This window comes from Penicillium cataractarum, assembly GCF_028827025.1.
Source record: "Penicillium cataractarum strain IBT 29864 chromosome Unknown utg000009l, whole genome shotgun sequence".
NCBI classification, from domain to species: domain Eukaryota; kingdom Fungi; phylum Ascomycota; class Eurotiomycetes; order Eurotiales; family Aspergillaceae; genus Penicillium; species Penicillium cataractarum.
The window spans coordinates 4,078,703-4,098,227 of NW_026622745.1; the positions used below are offsets into that span (position 1 = coordinate 4,078,703).

The following is a 19,525-nucleotide window of genomic DNA, read 5'->3' on the forward strand; positions in this document are numbered from 1 at the left end:
GCAATTAAATCTGGAGGCGGGTCAGGAGCTGACTCATCGCTATCATCACGTGATAGTATCAAAAAATGGTGTCCCGCTTAATGCTTCAAAGGCAAGAGTCATTGCCTGGAGGGGGTCACGGCCAATTCTGGAGCCTTGTACACGAGTCACGCTCTTTGCGAATCTGCCAAAGCTCTTTTGAAGCTTTTAGCTCGAACACAACCCCTGTCCACCCCACCATCAACCCGGCAATCTTTCATCCCACTTCTCCCGCGGGGCTCTCTCATTCAACCCAAACCTACACACGATCAACTCATTAGCCTCGTCTCGATCAAAACGCCAGCAATATGCCGTCCCCTTCGGCAGTTGTTCCTGGGGTTGGCATCCAAGCCTTGATTCTGTGCGGCCCTGGAGTCTCCCTTAACACCTTCACCACCAACGAGGAATACCCGAAAGCATTGATTCCCTTGGCCAATCGGCCGCTGATCTATTACCAGCTATCATGGCTGAAAAAATCCGGCATTACCGGTAAGAATCTTGATTGTAGGTCTTCCTGCGAGATCAAAAGCTAATGGATGAGCTGCAGATATCACATTGATTACACCTCCCTCGACCGCCGCTCCTCTTCAGGCCGCACTACAACAAAACCCTCATCTTACCTCTCTACCGTCTCCATCGCCGTCTGTCCTTGCGCCGAAAGATCTCGATCTAAACATGGGAACCGCAGAGCTCCTCCGTTTGCCTGAGGTGCAAGCCTGCATCAAAACCGACTTCCTTTTGCTTCCCTGCGACTTGGTGTGCGAAATTCCCGGCGAGTCGCTTCTCGAAGCTTGGATGGTCTCCCAAAGTGCGCTAGGAGGCTCCTCTACCGTCTCTGAGGGACGAAATGCTCACGGACCAACTTCTTCCGGGTCTGGTGGCGAGAAGGGAGGTCGGCGCGGTGGTCTGACTGTATTCTACCAAACGCAAAACCGTGAAGAATCGGTCAAGGGCGAAGGCACCGATTTTGTGGCCATCGCACCTCTCGACAATGACGAGGCACCGGCGGTGTCGCATGCCGTCGACGGCCCTGCAGCTCTGAGACACAACTTGTCCAAGGTTGTACTGTCGATGCCCATGGCAACCGTCAAGGAGAAGATGGAACAGGACAAAGGCCTGCTTCTTCGGCATTCGCTCACGGAGAAGCACCCTCGTGTTAAGATGCTCAGCACTTTCCGGGATGCTCACCTTTATATCTTCCCTTACTGGGTCAAAGAATTGGCCCTTCGTCAAGAAACGTTCCAGTCCGTCAGCGAAGACTTGGTTGGCTTCTGGGCCAAGGCTGAGTGGCAGCGGGGACTTGGCGAGAAGTTGGGGATGGATGAGATCTTCCATCGGGAAAATGGTGCTCACGCAGAGAGTGGCAGCTACGATGGTGAATCAATAGAAGAGGAGATCGATCTTCTCGCCATGTCCACCACCAGCTCAAGGCCAAACATCAGCGCAACCCGACCCACCCCAACCTCCTCCTTCGCGTCCCGAGTTTCCAACGTCTCGAGTGACGCCGAAAAGCCAGAGCTGAAGATCCCCCCTCTCTTGGCTTACGTGCAGCGCGGATCTGCACCGTTCGTTCGCCGTGTTGATAGCAGTGCAATTCTGCTTTCTACGGCTCTTCGTCTGGCCAAGCTCGAGTCGATCGAAGAAGCCGGCGCGGCCGCTTCACCCTTTGCCCTCCCTCAAAAGATTGCACACCCCGAGGGGATTGCCCAGCGCACTACCATCACCAAGTCTGACTGCCTGGTCGGTCAAAACACCACCGTCGAGTCAAAGTGTGTGATCAAGGAGAGTGTGATCGGTGCGAACGTGAAGATCTGCTCGGGTGCGCGTTTGCAGAGGTGTTTGATCATGGACGGCGCCGTGGTCAACAGCTCTTGCACACTTACCGGCTGTATCGTCGGCCGCAGAGCCGTTATTGGCAAAGACTCTGTCCTCAAAGACAGCGAAGTCGGCGATGGATATCTCGTCGAGGAAGAGACCGATGCCAAAAATGAAAAGTTCATGATCTTTGAGGGTCTCGAGGATGATGAGGATATGGGTAGCTCTGGGGATTTTGATGGAGAGGATGAGCTGGGATTCTAAACTAAATCCCTTATCTTTACATGTCTGTTCTGTAGCTCTATTATGTCTTGAACGAAATATCGATAGATTTCATGACCCGACAGAAAAACAAGACAATCACAAAATTAAAATGAGCAGCGAATTCAGCGGCATCATACAAAACACCTCTAACAGGACTAATCTTATTGAGCTCTAGCTGAGAGTTTGAACCTTTTTCTGGAAATCATTGCTGTATCCTGTTCTCCCCCGTGTGTCATTCGAGAAAGAAGTCATCTTGTTGGCTCACAACCCCGATTTTCAGCCCTGCAGCCCCATGGCCTAGATCGCAATCTACTCACAGGAATCGAAGATGCGGTGCACATCTCCCCGGATCATGGGATCTATCAGAGGAATTAGCAATAAGGCCAGATCCGGTCAGCCCGCATCGAGGCCACGGTTCTTCTGTACTAGGGCATTGTTCGTTGATAGTCGTGGGACTTCTGGTGCCTTAGGGGGAGGCAGATAATATTATCGAAATCTGTGTAGCATATGGGCACAGTGTTCAAGATTGATACTCGGTTCTGATCTATCTCTGTTAGGCTGAGATTGATGGGTCTGGGAAATCGTGTGCTCGCACTCTATAATGGTTCTGAGATAGTGACTGAGAATTGCTAGCTTAATATGGCTTTAATGTGATCTTAGGTAAGTTGAACCTTCATCTCCAGTTTATGTTTGCTTACAATGATGAGTTATGTCTCTGTACATTGGATGTTCTGTCAGCTGACCGTACACTAGACTCGGAGCGTTCATCAGTCCCTGTCGTGCAACGATGAATATTCCTCGATATGCTACAAAATCCACATCTAAGAAGAGTTTGTCTTGCCAACCAAGAAGCATACGTGTCTGGCAATTTAAGCCAAGCGTATGACGGTGTCGATCCATAGGTTCGCCCTCCACTGAGAGCTGCCACTTGCATACCACGGTTTATACTTTGCACACGAGAAGCGGAGAAATCATGCATTATCATGTCACTCAAATCACTTCATTTCTCCTTTTGCTCACGAGCCCCGCGGTCATTTCCAATTGTGGGCAAAGTTCTTGCTGGCCATGACGATAGCTTGTGGGGTCTCTTGCGTTCAAGCGTGGATGGTGGGTCTTGCGCGGCCAACGGCCGTATGATTATCGGCCAATGCTCAATGAATTCTCAGATAAGGAGAAGAAGAATTGAGAAGACCAGAACGAGATTATTGTCAATGTCGGGTGGTTGTATGGTGATCGGGTTCGCCTGTTTGAAATGAATTAAATAAGCCCAGGATATAGATTCCGCATGACCAGTAATAAGGTCTGAGTAAGATTAAACCATGCAAGGGTTTTTCGCCTGCGAACGACTCGATTGATTTTCATCAACCTCAAACGACGCTCATCTGCATGGTATGATTTAAGATTGCACGGTACCTTCTTATTGTACATAATAAGGAAGTGATCTCGGTGATTTGTCGAGGCCTCGGAGGTACGAATGCGAGCATTACAGTAGACCTCGGGATTTGATTTGAATACTACAGTACTGTAATCTGTCCTCTCTCTCAATTCGAAGGAAATTTGGCCTCCGCTTTGATTGCAAAAAGTACCGTGTGGTCGCTGATAGTGGATTACAATTGTGAAAATATATCCGCTCTCCATATTATTCGATGAACCCGTTGATATGACCAAACGTCGCCGGCGCGCACGGTTACGGGTCCGCGACCGGAAGAAAAAGAAGAGGAAGAGGCGCTCAAAGGCGTTGGGATCATCACGCAGGACCTCCACATTTGTGCTTCCCCAGACGTCGCTTCTTCGCGTAAAGTTTGTTAGTCAAAGAGTGGAGATGTGCCCCTGTAAGTTGAAAGTTCGGGGCAGGATTGATTGTATGGGGGAAATTGAAGAGACAAGGATTAAGTGAGTTGGTCAGGACGGAGTATGGGGGGAAAGATCAATGACTAGGATTTGATTCCTTCGGGGCGGAAATCATCGCCGTGAGGTTGATAATGTAAGATTGATTCTTGCAGGGGTTAACAGTACGGTCTCACTGGTTAATCTAGGTTTTCCGTGGAAGAAACGGAGGAGCTGACTCGCATTGCTGCAACTATTAGAAGTACGCCCTAATAGTGAGCTTTAGCTACACCTCAATAGTATTCGTCTGTAGAGTGATTTTCTCTCCGCAAGGCGATGCTGCAACATGCAGATGTTGGCAGCTGGCGCGATCCCTTTTGGGGCAATTAGGAGCGGCACGGCTGGAGCGAATCCGAAGGATCATCGAGAGCACACATTCCTGAGCTGTATGCACAGTTGCACACGAGGTTGACGCATTCCTCGTGGCCTCCTGTCTAGTGTGCCCCTCTACGCGGAGCATTGGAACCACGGTCGGCTCGGTATGGGGCCTATGGGCAGGGCAGAAGGTGAATATACGAGTCAATATGCATCACGAAGCACTGAAGCATGCCGGACTAGTACGGGGCGGGATGGAAGGTAAATCTCAACGAAAGATGCTCCATGATTTGCGGGTTCAGGCGCCCCTCTTTAGTCTCTCAGCCGCGCTAAATTCCTCGGCAGGGTAAACTGATCGGTGCCAATCCGGATGAAGTAGGAGCTAAAGAACCAATGCAGCGGGCAGAGACCGAATGGTGGCATAATAATAATGATGGCAGACAACGAATGGGAAGGCGAACGTGGGTTAAGGAACCAGTGAGGCTGTACGAGGAGCGTTCAATGCCATTATGTTACGCGGCAGACCAATATATAAAAAGTCAGAGACTATACTGCATGTGGCGAATGTAAATCTGCAATCTTCTGTCCTTTGGGAGAAACTCTTCCAACCATATACATAATTACCGAAGAGCTTGCCCCGTTCTTGAAGGATGGGTTTTGGGGCATGTCGATCACGCGGGAAGTGTGTCAGTCTACGGTGTGTTTCTTATGGTTGGCGTTAGGGAGAAGTTTTTAGAGGGCGCTAAGGGATGCGGATCGACAAAATCAGATTCAGTGGTTTGCAGTGGGTGGAGAATAAATAATTTGAGAGGGGCGGGAAGATGGAGATATTTGATATGGATAGAGTACGGAGGAGAGAGAATGAGGTTGTTACAGTAGTCTTTGGTTGTACCATGGCTGAGCGATACGCTGCTACAAAGTCGTAGTTGGGCTGTTCCAAGTATATAGTGTGGTTTGTATACTTGCTAATTTTAGTGGACTACGAATCGCAAATATTGTCTCTGTACTTCGTAGTATGTACGGAGACCCTCCCACAGAATTGGCCGATTGGAAAAGGAGCCACGGAATACAGTCCACCACGACAAACGAGGGCAAGGCTCGGGTCCTGGCCCCTCCTCTCCTGATAAGCCCATTTGCTTATGCCCAGTCGCACTTCGTGGTGGCGTCTGTACGAACACCCCCGCCAGGACTGGCGCGATCTTTGCTTTTTTCTTTAATCTTTCCTTGGGCTAGCAGATATTTTCCTTCTAAGTGAAAAATACGTCATTGAATAACCCTTTGACTTCACGATAGGATCATCAAGTACGCTGTCTACTGGGATTAGTACGTTGATTGTCCACCGAGGTACACTAGTCAGTCATCTACGAGCGGATCGAATGCTAAATTATTCACGCGACATGACCAGACACGGGAATGATGGAGAGAATAATGAAAGGGACAAACCTATCCACCACTTCTAAACTCCCTCAATCTCGAGTCCCCGCCAGGTTCCAAACTTCCCTTGACTTCCCGATAACCGTCGCGAACCATGATCACGCTATCTGGTTCGGCAGAATCGGGCGATTGGTCAAACCTTTCAGCCTGATCCGTAATTCCACAAGTTCCAGAGATCGATTGCATCATTGATATTGTCCCAGTCTGCTGCCTATGCGCTGTATGTAATTATCTTCTCGGGTAGGTGGATCGATAATTGATATGTGTTTCTGCGATGGCTCCAGTCCCGGCTGAAACTGCGTTCCCGTCTCCCATTACCGTCCAGTCTGACGGCTGTAGTTTCACCGGGCGGGTACCTGGGTGGCAGTCTGTGACAAAGTTGACGGGAGATAACGAGAGGATTTGGATCACGGTGGGATCAATTGGATTTAAATGGATCGAGTGAGTTGGGGAGCTGAGCTATCCACAGGGGGATCCATGGAACCACCATCAGCCCGCTCGCTGGAAATTCCCGGAGCGCGCGTTTCGGTGTGGGGAGGATGGGAGTTTTTTTTTGTTGAAAATCAAGGTAGGAGAAATAGTGATAGTTCATGGCGACCGGCGAAAGGACGATATATATGGATATCATGAGAAGAGTCCGAATCTGGAAGTATACGGGCGAATTGGTTCTATTATATAGAAGACGGAGTATAAACGATCTTTCCCACAGACCACACGATCATAGCTTGGCATTAATTATCAAGTACTCCGTACAAATTGATCAACTTATCATCTGTCAGACATACTGTACTCCGTACAACAAATACAAAGAATGTCAACCCCAAGCACGTGCGGTGCACGGAGCCGCCATCTGTTTCGGCGAACGCTTGTGGATTCGCTGTGGACGTGGAGAAAAAAACGCCGTCGAGGGATAGCGTTGCACCCAGCTGTCTTAGTGTCCCCGTCGCCAATCGCGGGACGCTTGGGTCCCTAGAGAGTTTTTTTTTCTTCTGGCTGGGTAACAGTAATTATTACAAAGTACAATAATCACGAGATTTATCAGATTTTATGGGGTACAAAATAAAGAAAAAACTCTCGAGTCATGCGAGAGACGGGCCAAGGCAAGAAGACAAAAAGACATAAATAGGGGGCCTCTGCTCCCAATTCGAGCCCCAGCGTCAGGTACAGCCGCGGCGTGCATACTTCCAGCACGACATTATGGCCCGGATATTCTTGCCAGATGATCATAGACTGTACGTACTTTACTCTGTACTTTCCAAAGTACCAACTCCGTCCTCCCCCCTCTCTCGAGGTGTTTATCCCGCCCTATCCGGTGTGGCACTTGGATAGTTCCCAGTATTTCCCCCCAAGCTTAGACCAATCTGCCCCCTAAAATCAGCCCGAGAAGTGAGCTAACGGGCTCCGCAATGCTGATTGGCGATCGGGTGCGGCCCTCCAGCAGTCTCCAGCACGGAGGCGTCGCTGCTCCGTCCTTGGTCGTAGAGTGGGAAATCCTCCGCAATTGATCAGACCCCGATAATCATGGTGGGAATACTAAGAATATCAATATAAAAGAGTCTAGTATTACCGATAGAAGCAGATAATGAGTATACTTCAGGAACAAGAACATGATCAAATTGTAATTCTCTCCGGAGTTATGTATGCACCTAACTGTATTCTATTCCATAGTAATCCGTACCCACTCCCATAATTAGCACAACGAGGTACTCCGTGCAGAGGACACACTCACTGGTGGACAGTCAATCATATGGAATTATAATCACTGGTCTCCCTAGCCTCTGAATTTCTCAAGTCCTTGAAGGCTGCCAACCTCCACTGTCGACAAACTGAATCCGTTGTGCTCCATAGTCCAGCTGCATGGGTATTATTATACTTTTCCTAGTAGCCTTTCCTTTTCCTCTTACGTTCTTTGGATCAAACAATCCCCCCTTTTTAAAAAGTTTTTGGACAATCTGGGGAATTAGAAGAAAACTATTTTTTTTCTTCCTTTTTCATCAATATTGACGTATGTCTTGCTTGGATTACTGGTGATTATTTTATACTGCCGGGAGAATCAACCGCCAAACTTTCCACTCCGCCCCCTCCCTTCTCCCTTTCCCTCTTTTTCTTCCCTTTCCCACTCTCCTCCTCCCCCCCCCATTCATTCAACATCCCCCCCTCCCCCCCAGTCCTACGAGCGGCACTTCTCGACTGTGCCCTTCTTTGGATCTGGTCTTGTTATTCTTCGGGGTTCTTTTCTTTTTTCTTCTTCTTCTTTCGCTTCTTGTACATGCCTCTAACAACATCCTACCCCCTACCTTCCCCGTCCTCCCGACACGACTTGTCATCTCCGGGGTTCCCCATCCGACCACCTTTCGTTTCTATCACTCGCCTGGCTTCGAGTTCTTCTGCATTTTTCTCTTATCGGCATCAAGCGTCCTTGGTCTCTTTCTTTTAATCGCTGTACAACTATACTTTTTTTTATGTTCACGACTTTTAGAACAGGTATGGTTCCTCTTGCCCCTGGCTGACGCGTTGCCATTCGATCCCTCCCTACAAAACTTGTCCACCAAGAACCCAAAAAAAATTGACGACAATCCATTCTGCTCCCCCCTTTTCCCACCGATCCTTCTCTCCCTCCATACCCCGGCGACCCATATATCTCGACGATTATCATAATTAGGGATCCACACTAACACTTCTCCTTTCGGTTCCCCTATCAGTACTCCGTCTTGTTCCTCGACCTCATCTGTCCTGACCACGACCGTCTTGTGCCGTTCAATTTCACCGCGAGTTGCCTTGTCGATATCTGACCCGACCCGGACACTCGTGAAATCTCCCTAGTCAACTTTGACGGAAAGCAACAATTATGGCTGCGCTGGTTCAAACGATTCCCCAACACAGTAGCACGGTACCGGTGCTCCAGACGCGTCCTTCCTCCTCCTCGGGCACCTTCGTCTCCTCGTCGGCCCAGAATTCAGGCTCTCACTACCAGAACATGTCCTGGAGCTCATTCAATACCGGCAATTCCGGGAGTTATCGCGCAGGCCACCAGGTTGTGGCTCCCTATGCCTACGCCCCCAATCTGGCTCCTTCGGCCTCCTCCCCCACAACCCAGCATCGCCAGTCGTGGTCACCCCATCTTCGACCGGAGCATCGTACCTTTTCCGCTCCTGCGATTCACCAGGGTTCCTTGAATCCATCGTACACGGGCAACTCACGCGTCAACAATTCTGCAGCTGGTTCTGTATCGACTTCCTCTTCATCAAACTCTTCTTTCCGTTCCCATATTTCCAAGGACGACAGTGCTCTTCCTTCCCGGAAATTGAGAACTGAGCAACCGCTCCGCCCTCTATCGACTGCCAACCTCCCTCCTCCCAACGTCATGAATATCTCCTCCCCCGCTGGCTCCGCAAAGCCATCTCCCAACCGTTATCGTCGTGCGAATCAACAACGGACAGAGAGTGCTCGGTCTCAATCACCAGTCCCCGTGTCGACCCCTCCCGCCATTGACGAGAAGACGACTGTCAGCCCGCCACCCGTTCTCCGGTCAAATGGCCACAATCGTGTTTCCAGCGTGGACGACTCGTCTCACCTGGAGAGGTCACAGCCGGAACTCGCCAAGCGATACCGTCGCCGGAGTTTGGGAAATATGGACCCAGCTGCGTATCCTAGCTTGGATCTTCAAATGCCCATCTCCTCATCTCCTCAGTCAGGTCCATACGACTTTATCGCATTCGACACGAATCAAAGGCCCCGCTCGGCTCACTCGCACCGGGATAGCTCGGGGAGTGTCCACTCAGCACACTCGTCAACCTCTTCGGTAAGGCTGCCTTTGGGATTTGACGTATTGTCTTAAGAGCGATTAAACTGACAAATTACTTTAATAGATACGAGAAGGGCCGTCTCACGATGCAGGTTCCATCACCAGTAAGACTGGCAGGCCGGAGGAGAAGCGCCCGAGTAAACCCTCGCCTCTCTCACAACCGTCCACTTCACCCGAGTCTCCAAAGACTGAACCGACAACCGCTCAGACTACCACGGCTTCGTCACCACCAACTGAGTCGCCGGCCGCCAAACGCCTAGCCGAGCTGAAGAATGACCCAAAGCGCCCGGGGAAATCACGTCTGCGACGCGCCTTCTCCTTCGGCAGTGCTTCGGAGCTGTTGAAGGCATCCTCCGCACAGAATGCTGCGAACAAGCGAGAGGCCGCGGCCGCCGAGCAGGCTCGCCGGGAAGCTCTTCGTGAGGAGTTGGGAGAAGAACAAGCCGCCATTGCTGAACAACAAGAAGCCAGTGGTTTGGGTGAGAGTATATACTCTCATCAGGGCAACTTCTTCCGTGGCTCCACCGATGCTTTGTCCGTCTCATCGACCGCTTCCTCGGCGTCAATGATGCTCCGGAAGATGGGTAAGGGTATGAAGCGAGGTGGCCGATCCCTCGTCGGCCTGTTTCGTCCTAAGTCAATTGCTAGCATCAACTCAATTGAAGGCGGAGTTGGATCGCCGGAACAGCCTATGGCTGCTCCTAAAATCTCAGTGGTCAATGTTGAGGGCGAACGAGCGGACCTGGAGAGCGTAACAGTGAATCCCGATCTGCAAGACGTGCCCCGTGGTGGCACAGTGTTCCCCAAGGCTGAAGGTGGCTCGGAGCCTCGTCGATCTGCTTCTATCCGTGATCGCCCGCAACAACGCAGTGTCTCGGATAACACCGGTGACACGCGCAAGAGCATCCTTGGAGGTGAGCGTGAACGTGCAGAGGTCTTGGCGAACATTCGCCAGACCAGGGGTATCCTGAAGAAGACCAACTCGGACCTCGGTGTGTCATCCCAGGCTCGTGCACAGAATGGCAGTGACTCGCCACATTCCAGTGCGCCAACGACCCCCGATGAGGGAGCCCGGGCTGCTCGTCCGACCGACCATGTCAAGATTGCCGGTGAAGACTACTTCATGTCGGAAGGTGGAAGGTTTTCGGGTGGTGACGCTAAGAGCGCTCCCATCACCCCACAACCGGGTTCACGCAACATCATGTTCAGTCCTCGCATTCAATTCCACGACACCTGGCCTAGTGGCGAGTATGATCGTCGCGGAGACATTGCTACTTGCAACCGTTTGACGCCGCTGCTCGCTCAACAGATCCGAGAGGAGATCAACAACTTCAAAATGGTAAGCATCGTCATGAACTCCCTCTACTCGATTTGATTTGTGTATACTAACTTAGCCTCTAGGAGATGGAAGTTCATGAGAACTCCAAGATCTACACGCACTTCATTTGATTTCACTGGTCGGGATTGTTTTTTGCGTGGTTTCTTACCTCGAGTCTACATCCAAGTCCATAGATCTGCATTTACTTTGGCGATCGGGGGGTGTTTGATGATCTTTTTGCCCCTTTTATCTTCCACGCTCTCGCTCTCTCTCCCCGTATCTCGGCAACCCAACCACTCTGCCCACGCTCTTCCCAGTTGTTACTCTTGATGTGGCTCTTCACAACTGGTCTCAGTACGCCGATCAACATGGTATGGCTTGTCTCAAAACTTCACTCTTCGTCATGTCGCCGCCGACGCTTGCGCATTTCCCTGTTGCGTTTTCTCTGCCCTGGGCGTTGATCCGTCAATCTAATGAACGTTGCCTTCCATGCCATTTACTACATGCCAGGCGCGGCGGTCTAGTCTCTCGTCAACCTCTTTTTTCTCCTTTCCACGGCACTCCACTTTGCACTATTTCTATCTGTCTTTTCCGCATGCATTTGAACCGAAACATTGTCATTGTCATTGAGTATTGGGAGCGTCGGCAAACTGGGCTTGGTTTTCTTTTTCTTTTTCTTCTGTGGCTCTTCCCCATGTCTTTCATTTTGATTTTCTAGCACATCATTCTGCCATGGTCATGTCGGGACCTCCTCTTTTTTTTTCCAAGTTAACTCTACTATTATCATCTCATCAGCTCGTCTGAACGCAATCCGAGCGTCTGCATTTTCGCCTATTATTTCCTTTTGCTTTTGTGATTAACTTTGCTGTGTATCTTTTTTTTTTATTTCGTTGTATCTTGAGACCTTGCCACTTGCAGAGATATTGAGTAGTTGTGCCTGGCGAAGAAGCATTCTGCAAAATTATCTTCTGTTTTAAGTTTGGGATAGGCGTTAATGTGAAGTCGTTTCAATGGTCCTGCACCGTGCTTGAACAACAACTTTGTAGTTACGTAGGACTAGGATTAAGCAGTGAATGCCAGGTATGCAAGAGTTCTCCGGACAGCTGGCTCGAGTCCTTGCATCTACCATCTGATAGGTTTGATATGCCCGATAGGCAAAGTCAATTCTAGACGGACCGTGCAAGGAATGACTGGCATTGGCTCGGATTTCGGAAGTATAAGGTGTATCACTGCGGGCGATGATGTGGCTGCCGCAGGAGCTTATGTTCAGTAGGGTTCTTGTCAGCCTCGTATGGATCACTGGTCAAAGAATGACAAGTCTGCCGAGAGAATCTCCAGGTTATCGCTTGGCTGCATGGCTTATTCTCATCGGCGCTGTAGTGCTTGTGTATTTTGGGCTACGTGGAGGTAACGTTGTGAAATATAGGCTTGTGCTCGATATATCTTTTTGCTCCATGATTTTCATAAGTTGGAAATAAAATGGGGCACTTCTCATGATGGGTTTTCTGGGAATATTTATGCCTCACCGTAGTGGGCAAGGGTTATGGTAAGTCGGTCTTGCAGAACAGCACGAGATAAGGTTCTGAGGACTAGATTCTCGCAAACTTCCCCCACAGGCTGCCTTTACCTCTTCCACACACCGGGTCTACACCTCACCGTGTCAACGACCGTGGCCATACAGATGAAAATTGAACGAGCCAATAATACAAACCGTGCGACAACGTTGAGAATGATGTCGACTAGCAGGGGTTGCCCCCGAGCCAAGAACGTCCCCGCTGACTGCCTTGGCTACCCCCGTCCATTGCAACCCTCCACTCTATCGACAATCCCCACGGGGTTTAGTGCGAGACAGCAAGTGCATTCTATGACATGAAAAGAATCCAATCATATTTGGTCTCTCCTAAATGGGACGGGAACGTTCGGAGACCCTGAGAGGCAATTCTTGTGCAACCCCCACGCCCTGGCCATCTCAACAACCGAGGAGCAAGACCCCTTGGCAAAACCTAGGGACCAACAGGACTAACGGGATTGAGTTGATGGCGGGAGACCCTGTTGTAGCTCGTTCCACAACAACTCTGGAGCAACACCCCCATGTTTTCGCTTCTCCATTCCTTCCCCGGACCCCCCTCCTTTCCCCCACGCTTTGTGGGCCCCGTAAGGGTCCAGGGTCCGCCATTGGCTATAGTCGCCTTCTCATGCCGTTTCTCTCTCTCGTCAAGCTGACCATGCAGCACGGAGTTTATCTTCTCGGCACGCCCCCGTGGGGTTGAACCGTGCCGTATGACCGGCTCTGGTTGGGGGGTCGGGCCATTCTACGTCCCCTCCTATCCACATAGACATGGTCCTTCGTGTCTGTTCCCCATATGAGCTTGGCTGTTGCACCGGGATTGTTCATTCTCGGGATTCGTTACGCCACATCTGGCCGGCTTCCCACAAAAAGTTACGGTCAACTCGGACGCTGAAAAACTTTCTTTTCTGTAGACACCGGCTGGCCCGATACTTGTGGCTTTGGTTGTGCGAGGGATTCTTATTTCTTGTCGCTCGTCCTGCCCCCTGTAGACGTTTTATTTCGTCCTCCTACCCCTTGCGTCCTGTGGCATTTTCTTTATCTTTGCGTGACTGGGCCACTTGCTGTCTTTGGCGTGATATCTGGCTACGTCTCGTTTGTTTATACTTCCTGATCTATTCTTCACGTTACATTTGAGCACGCGTCAACATGTCTCGTCCATCGCAAGACATTGAGGCCGCCGATATGGACAAGTCCTATGTGGACAATGTGGAGGTTGTTGCCAATGCCAACAAGCCCAATCCGAGAAAGGAGGCACCGGCCTATGTTGCTGGTTTGTCGCCCGAAGAGCGTGCGGCGGCTGAAAAGGCTCTCGTTCGCAAGATTGATATCCGCCTGCTGCCCATGATTATTATCATGTACATCCTCAATTACCTTGACAGAAACAATATTGTTAGTTCTATGTAATCCTCGAGTTTTGCAGATGACACGACTAACACTGCTTCACTAGGCTGCGGCTCGATTGGCTGGTTTGGAGAAGGACTTGGGCCTCGTTGGTAACCAGTACCTGGTATGCTGAACTTGAAATACCCCAATCGTGAATATTGTACTGAACTAGTGACAGACATGTGTTAGTATCTTGTTCGTTGGTTACCTCTTGATGCAAAGTGAGTATTCATTCATGAGCCAGCATCACCGAACCACCCTAATAATGACTAGTCCCCTCCAATTTGCTCCTCAACAAGTTCGGAAAGCCTGCTATCTACCTCCCCACTGCCATGGTCCTTTGGGGTATCATCTCGACGGCCACTGCAGCTGCTCACAACTTTGCCGGTCTTGTTGTGATTCGGTTCTTCCTCGGTTTTGTCGAGGCTGCTTACTTCGTACGTTTCCTGTATACTCTCGCGAAGAAGTTCAATGACTGATTCTTGTTAAGCCCGGCTGCCTCTACTTCCTGAGTGCGTGGTATACCCGCAAGGAACTGGGCTTCCGTACTGCCGCCCTGTACTCTGGCTCTCTCCTCTCGGGTGCCTTCTCCGGTCTCATTGCCGCAGGTATCACCAGTGGCATGGATAACAAGCTTGGTCTTCGTGCCTGGTAAGATTAATATCACTGGTATCATCGAGTGCTTCTTCTAACTTTATCAGGCGCTGGCTGTTCATCATCGAAGGCGCTATCACTATCGTCGTCGCTGTGATCGCCATCTTCGTCCTACCCAACTTTCCCCGTACCACTAGCTGGCTTACCGAAGAGGAGAAGGAACTCGCTGCTTGGCGTCTGGAAGAGGATATCGGCGAGGACGACTGGGTTGACAGCGAGCAGCAGTCCTTCCTGCACGGTGCAAAGCTTGCCTTTACCGATATCAAGACATACATTCTGGTAGGTAGTCCGGATCGCCTCGACATACTCCACCGGCTAACACTCTCCTCATGTAGATGCTTATGATCCTGTGCATCGTCTCCTCCGCCTCCGTCACAAACTTCTTCCCCACCGTCGTCAAAACCCTTAACTACGGCAACATCGAAACCCTCCTCCTTACCGCGCCTCCATACTGTCTCGCCGTCATTTGCGCATTCGCCAATGCCTGGCATGCCGATCGCACGGGCGAGCGTTATTTCCACGTCACACTTCCGCTATACGTCTCCGTGGCAGCCTTCATCATCGCTGCCGCTACGACCAGTACCGCCCCTCGATACCTCTCCATGATGCTCATGGTGCCGTCCTTCTACTCCGGATACGTCGTGGCTCTGGGTTGGATCTCGAATACCCTGCCTCGTCCGGCGTCGAAGCGTGCTGCCGCCCTCGCTGCTATTAACTGTGTCAGCAATGCGAGCAGTATCTATGCTAGTTATATGTATCCTACCAGCGATGGCCCGCGGTTCGGTAAGTCTTACCTTAGAATGTTGGATCTTCTGTTGAGCGAGGCTAATGATGCTTTTAGTTCCTGCTATGTCTGTGAACTGTGCTACTGCGTTCATTGCTATCCTGGCTGCTACTGCCCTGCGGTTCATCCTGGTCCGTCTGAATAAGAAGCTTGATCGTGGTGAGCACGTCGAGGGATCTGTTCCTGGTCATGCCAGTAGCCGTGGCTTCCGTTTCTTGGTTTAGATTTTTGAACGCGGTGGTCAATTTGGTGTCTATCAGACTTGCGTGTTTGACTTTTTACGTTGCTTAGATGTGAGATGCCGTTTGGGTTTGAATGATCATGGTCATATTGCTCTATTGAAATGATTACGGACTTATTTAGATTGCTTAGCTAGGTATGGGAATTGGATTTCCCAGGGAATATATCGAGTAATGAATATACTTCTTCCTTGAACCTTGCTCTTCAAAACTACTCAAAGAGAATTGCCACTTGAATTCGACATTAATTCTCTCAGCTCCATTCAAAACCCACTATACACATATTTTCCACCCCATCAAGCGTACTTCTTCCGCTCCTCAGTCCACTTAGTCCTCAATCCCTCCGCCTTATCACTAACACTCACAACATCCAACGAACTATCAGCAACGTAGTTAACCCGCCAATCGACCCCAATAGTCGCACCCTCCTCCGTCTGCGCCCAAACCGCAACAGCAACCGTATTCTCACCATTGTAGTTGAGAATACCCGCCGGAACGGGATAAATCACCTGGTTGCCAATGTACGGGTTATACCGACCATACTGGTACCCGTTAACGAAGATCTGGGCACGATAGGCCTTAGTCGCGCTGGACGGCGTGGACAAGACGAATGAAATAGAGACGTCGGTGTCGGACGCGAAATCAAGCGACACGGTAGTCCGGAAGAATTTCACCGTCGCACCGGTGAAGCTCAGACTCGAAGTCTTGGTCCAGGCTGAGTCGTCGAAGCCGGGCAGATGCCAGCCGACACGTTCGCCGTAGAGACCGTCTTCGTTGTAGACGCCACGGACGGGATCGAGGTTTGACTCGCCGCCGGCGGTACCGGCTAGACGCCAGTGGGTGAAGCCGGAGGAAGAGCCTTGCAGGCTGGCGTCGAGGATACCGCGGGGGTTAAGGGCGCCGGTTGTTTCGTCGTGGCCTGTGTCGTCGTGGACGATTAGGAGGACGTTGGGCTTGTTGGTGTTGACGGTTGCGTTTGTGAAGGAGAGCGTTAGGTTGCCTGCTTCGACGGAGGCGTCGCCGAGGAAGGAGCCGAGGAATTGGCCGTTCAGCCAGGCAGACCAGCCGCTGTATTATTATGTTAGTGTTGATATTGGAGGGTAAGTTTGGGGCTACTTACAAGGCATATCCACCCTGGACGTTGATGTAGGCTCCCGTTGCGGAGCCGTTGAAGTATCCACGCCAGAGACGGACACCATTGTGGAAGCCTGTAGGTAAGTTAGGATTAGGTATTTCGAGTAATAGAGAGGGGATAATGCTGACCATATTCGTCTGCATACATGACTGGCAGGGTCGTGGGGGTGCGCGGGTTCTGGGTGGACTGGTGGTCCGCATCTGTAATTATCGTTAGGACGCCATTTTATAAGCTGCAGTTGTTCTAAATAGCACTTACCAACCCACGCAGCTCCAGAGTCATCATAAGTAGTCAGACGTTCAGGAAGACTGTCCTTGATCTTCCAAGATCCAAAGGAGGGTAGTCTAACCTTCTTGGCTGCCGCAATAGAGCCCTTCAGACTACCGTAGTCGGTACGCTGAGTGTGAAGGGTCTTTCCATTCCAGGTAATAGACTTGACTGCCTTGGGGGCGAAGACCTCCAGAGTCGTGGCGTTGACAACATCACCCGTCACAGCAAGCTTTGAACCCGATAGAGTAGCGCCGCGAACGAGGTAAGGTCCCTGAACGAGAACTGCAAATGAGTGTTAGATTTAGTCTGGAACTCAAATTGGGATATTGAGACATACCACTCTCTGTTTCCGGTACAAGCGGGTCATTAGTGAGCGCAGGAGCCCAGAACTTATACGCCGCAGTTCTGTCGAGCAGAATAACCTGGAAGTCATCAATCTCCAACACGCTCATGCCGGAAGATTGGGTGAAGGTAGCAGTCAGACCGCCATTTTCCTTGTAGAACTTCACACCAGAACATCCCTGGCACTTGTTGATGGATCCCTTCTTCGCGCCCTTGACATTGAACTCGCCTGATTCACCAGTGGGCACCCAAAGGACCAGAGTGGGGGTCTTGTCAAAGACGGCATAGGTCAAAACTTCGGCGGTAGAGTATAGCAATGTCTTCGAGCCAAAGGTGAAATCGGTAACCAGGATCTTGGACTGGTGTCCGTTCAACCGGACCACACCGCCATGCTTGGGAACAGTGAAGACACCAGCAGAGGTGTTCACCTTGACATGGAATGCCTCGTTCGTGGAGACGGAGGTGTTGGTGTGGAAAGTCGCATAGAAACCGGCGTTGGTGTCGGGGTTGCGCAGCTCATAGGCTCGAACGTTGGAGTTGTCGGTATACTGAGTGCCGTTACCGATGAGGTTGGTCTTGGTCAGGTCCTTCGCGCAGCGAGTGAACAAAGCCAGCAGCTTGGTCTCGTAGTACTTGTCTCCAATAGATCGATCCTCCGAGATGGGTGCCGAGTAATCGTAACTGCTGGCAGTGACCGGGGCAGCAATGGCACCCCAGTTAGTTCCTCCGAACAACATGTACAAACTCATGGCAGTGACACGCTGGCCAATGTTCCATCGGTAGAAGAGGTTGGCAAAGTCCTGGTTCGAGTTCTCGGCGCAGCCGCCCTCTGGACCACCCCAGGGGTTGTACGAACCACCTTGGAACTCGGGCATGAATCCAGGCATGGTGGGTTGGGACTCTTGGAAGTAATCGTAGTAATCCATAACCGAGAAAGCGATGTATTCACCGTTTGTAGAGGTACACTGACTGAGATCGCAAGTCCAGCACTATTCCAGATCATATTCATTAGTCACAACGGGCCATAGTCGAAGTATATCAATAGACTTACCGAAGGGTACGAGTCGACTCCAGCAACATCCACATTACCACCCTCGTCCGACCAATCACTTCCCCACGAGTGCGTGTTCATATTCGGATCATTGGAAGTTAACGGCACGGTAATACCATTAGCACGGGCATTAGCCTCGAGAAGCTCCATATAAGCGATAGAGCTTTCATCAGGCACGCGGTCCGAGGCATCACCGATCCATTGGTCTCCATACTCATTCTCGATTTGATAGACCAACGCATTCTCTCCATCGGTGACCTGGTACTTGCTGGTGATCTGGGACATTTTGGTGAAATACGGCGTCCAAGCATTCGTATAACGCGTATCATTGTTGCGAAGGGTGCCGTAGGCACCGGTGGTCAGCCATAGAGGGAATCCACCAGCACTGGCTTCCGCATTGACGTACGGACCGGGTCGAACAATAATGTACAGACCAAGTTCCTTGGCCAGCTCGAAGAGAGGGGTGAAATCGTGCGCCCCGGTGGTAAAGTCGAGCGTCTGGTTATTGGGCGCATGGTAGGCCCAGCTCGAGTAAAAGGCGAAAGCCGTGAAACCAGCTGCCTTGATCTTCTCGAGGATATCGCGCCAAAGACCCGGAACGGGGATACGCCAGTAGTGGAATTCACCCGAGAAGATGAAAATTCGCTGGCTGTTGACCTGGAAACTAAAGTGATCCCATTGAACGACCTCGTTCAGACCATCATCGTGCAGTGGCCATTCCGTAGTCGTTGAATTCTCCGCGGCAACCGTAGCGCCTAGCAGAGAGAAAATCGTTCCCAATCCGTAGAAGAGACGAGTTGCCCGCGTCATCTTGAATCAGACTCGGACTGCTGCCGAGTTATCAAGCTGCCGATCGATTGATTCGAGCTTCGCGACGGCCACTTCGGACCGGGGGGTCCAATTTATGTTGCATTGGACTCATGATGCGTGCTTGAAGAACTTGCTTCTCGGAGAAAAATGTGGGGTGAAATAGAATGCGTTGCTAATCAGTCTTAGTCTGCGTCAAGGGTAATTTAACAGGGATTGAAGCGAAGATGAGGTGGAGTTCAGGTCTTCCCCGCGCGGACTATGGCGGGATGTCTTTTTTCCTCCATTCAGCTGGCTGCGAGAGGTGGAGATGATGGAAATTACTACAGAGCTAACGAGGCATCTCTAGGGAAAATTTGCACTTTTGGAATTCCGATTATATAATATACATCCCGGTCGTGTCTTTACTTTAATCTAAAACAAGCGAAGCCCCC

General features: G+C 50.7%; 4 protein-coding genes across 4 annotated transcripts; 3 read left to right on the top strand and 1 right to left on the bottom strand.

Annotated features, from left to right (window-relative positions):
• Positions 1-326: 326 nt before the first annotated feature.
• On the top strand, positions 327-2,097 carry N7496_012084 (translation initiation factor eIF2B subunit gamma; the record flags this gene model as incomplete). The annotated part of the gene is made up of 2 exons (XM_056704997.1): positions 327-507; positions 566-2,097. The coding sequence occupies 2 exons, from the start codon at positions 327-329 to the stop codon at positions 2,095-2,097; spliced, it is 1,713 nt and encodes a 570-aa protein (XP_056550957.1).
• Positions 2,098-8,581: 6,484 nt separating this feature from the next.
• Positions 8,582-10,987, top strand: N7496_012085 (uncharacterized protein; the record flags this gene model as incomplete). The annotated part of the gene is made up of 3 exons (XM_056704998.1): positions 8,582-9,535; positions 9,603-10,877; positions 10,940-10,987. The coding sequence occupies 3 exons, from the start codon at positions 8,582-8,584 to the stop codon at positions 10,985-10,987; spliced, it is 2,277 nt and encodes a 758-aa protein (XP_056550958.1).
• Positions 10,988-13,572: 2,585 nt separating this feature from the next.
• N7496_012086 (putative MFS transporter) lies at positions 13,573-15,471 on the top strand (the record flags this gene model as incomplete). Its single annotated transcript, XM_056704999.1, has 8 exons — positions 13,573-13,815; positions 13,874-13,933; positions 13,988-14,030; positions 14,083-14,246; positions 14,300-14,460; positions 14,511-14,742; positions 14,799-15,246; positions 15,305-15,471. The coding sequence occupies 8 exons, from the start codon at positions 13,573-13,575 to the stop codon at positions 15,469-15,471; spliced, it is 1,518 nt and encodes a 505-aa protein (XP_056550959.1).
• Positions 15,472-15,782: 311 nt separating this feature from the next.
• On the bottom strand, positions 15,783-19,094 carry N7496_012087 (glycoside hydrolase family 35 protein; the record flags this gene model as incomplete). The annotated part of the gene is made up of 6 exons (XM_056705000.1): positions 15,783-16,554; positions 16,607-16,694; positions 16,750-16,821; positions 16,880-17,173; positions 17,229-18,222; positions 18,285-19,094. The coding sequence occupies 6 exons, from the start codon at positions 19,092-19,094 to the stop codon at positions 15,783-15,785; spliced, it is 3,030 nt and encodes a 1,009-aa protein (XP_056550960.1).
• Positions 19,095-19,525: the final 431 nt, after the last annotated feature.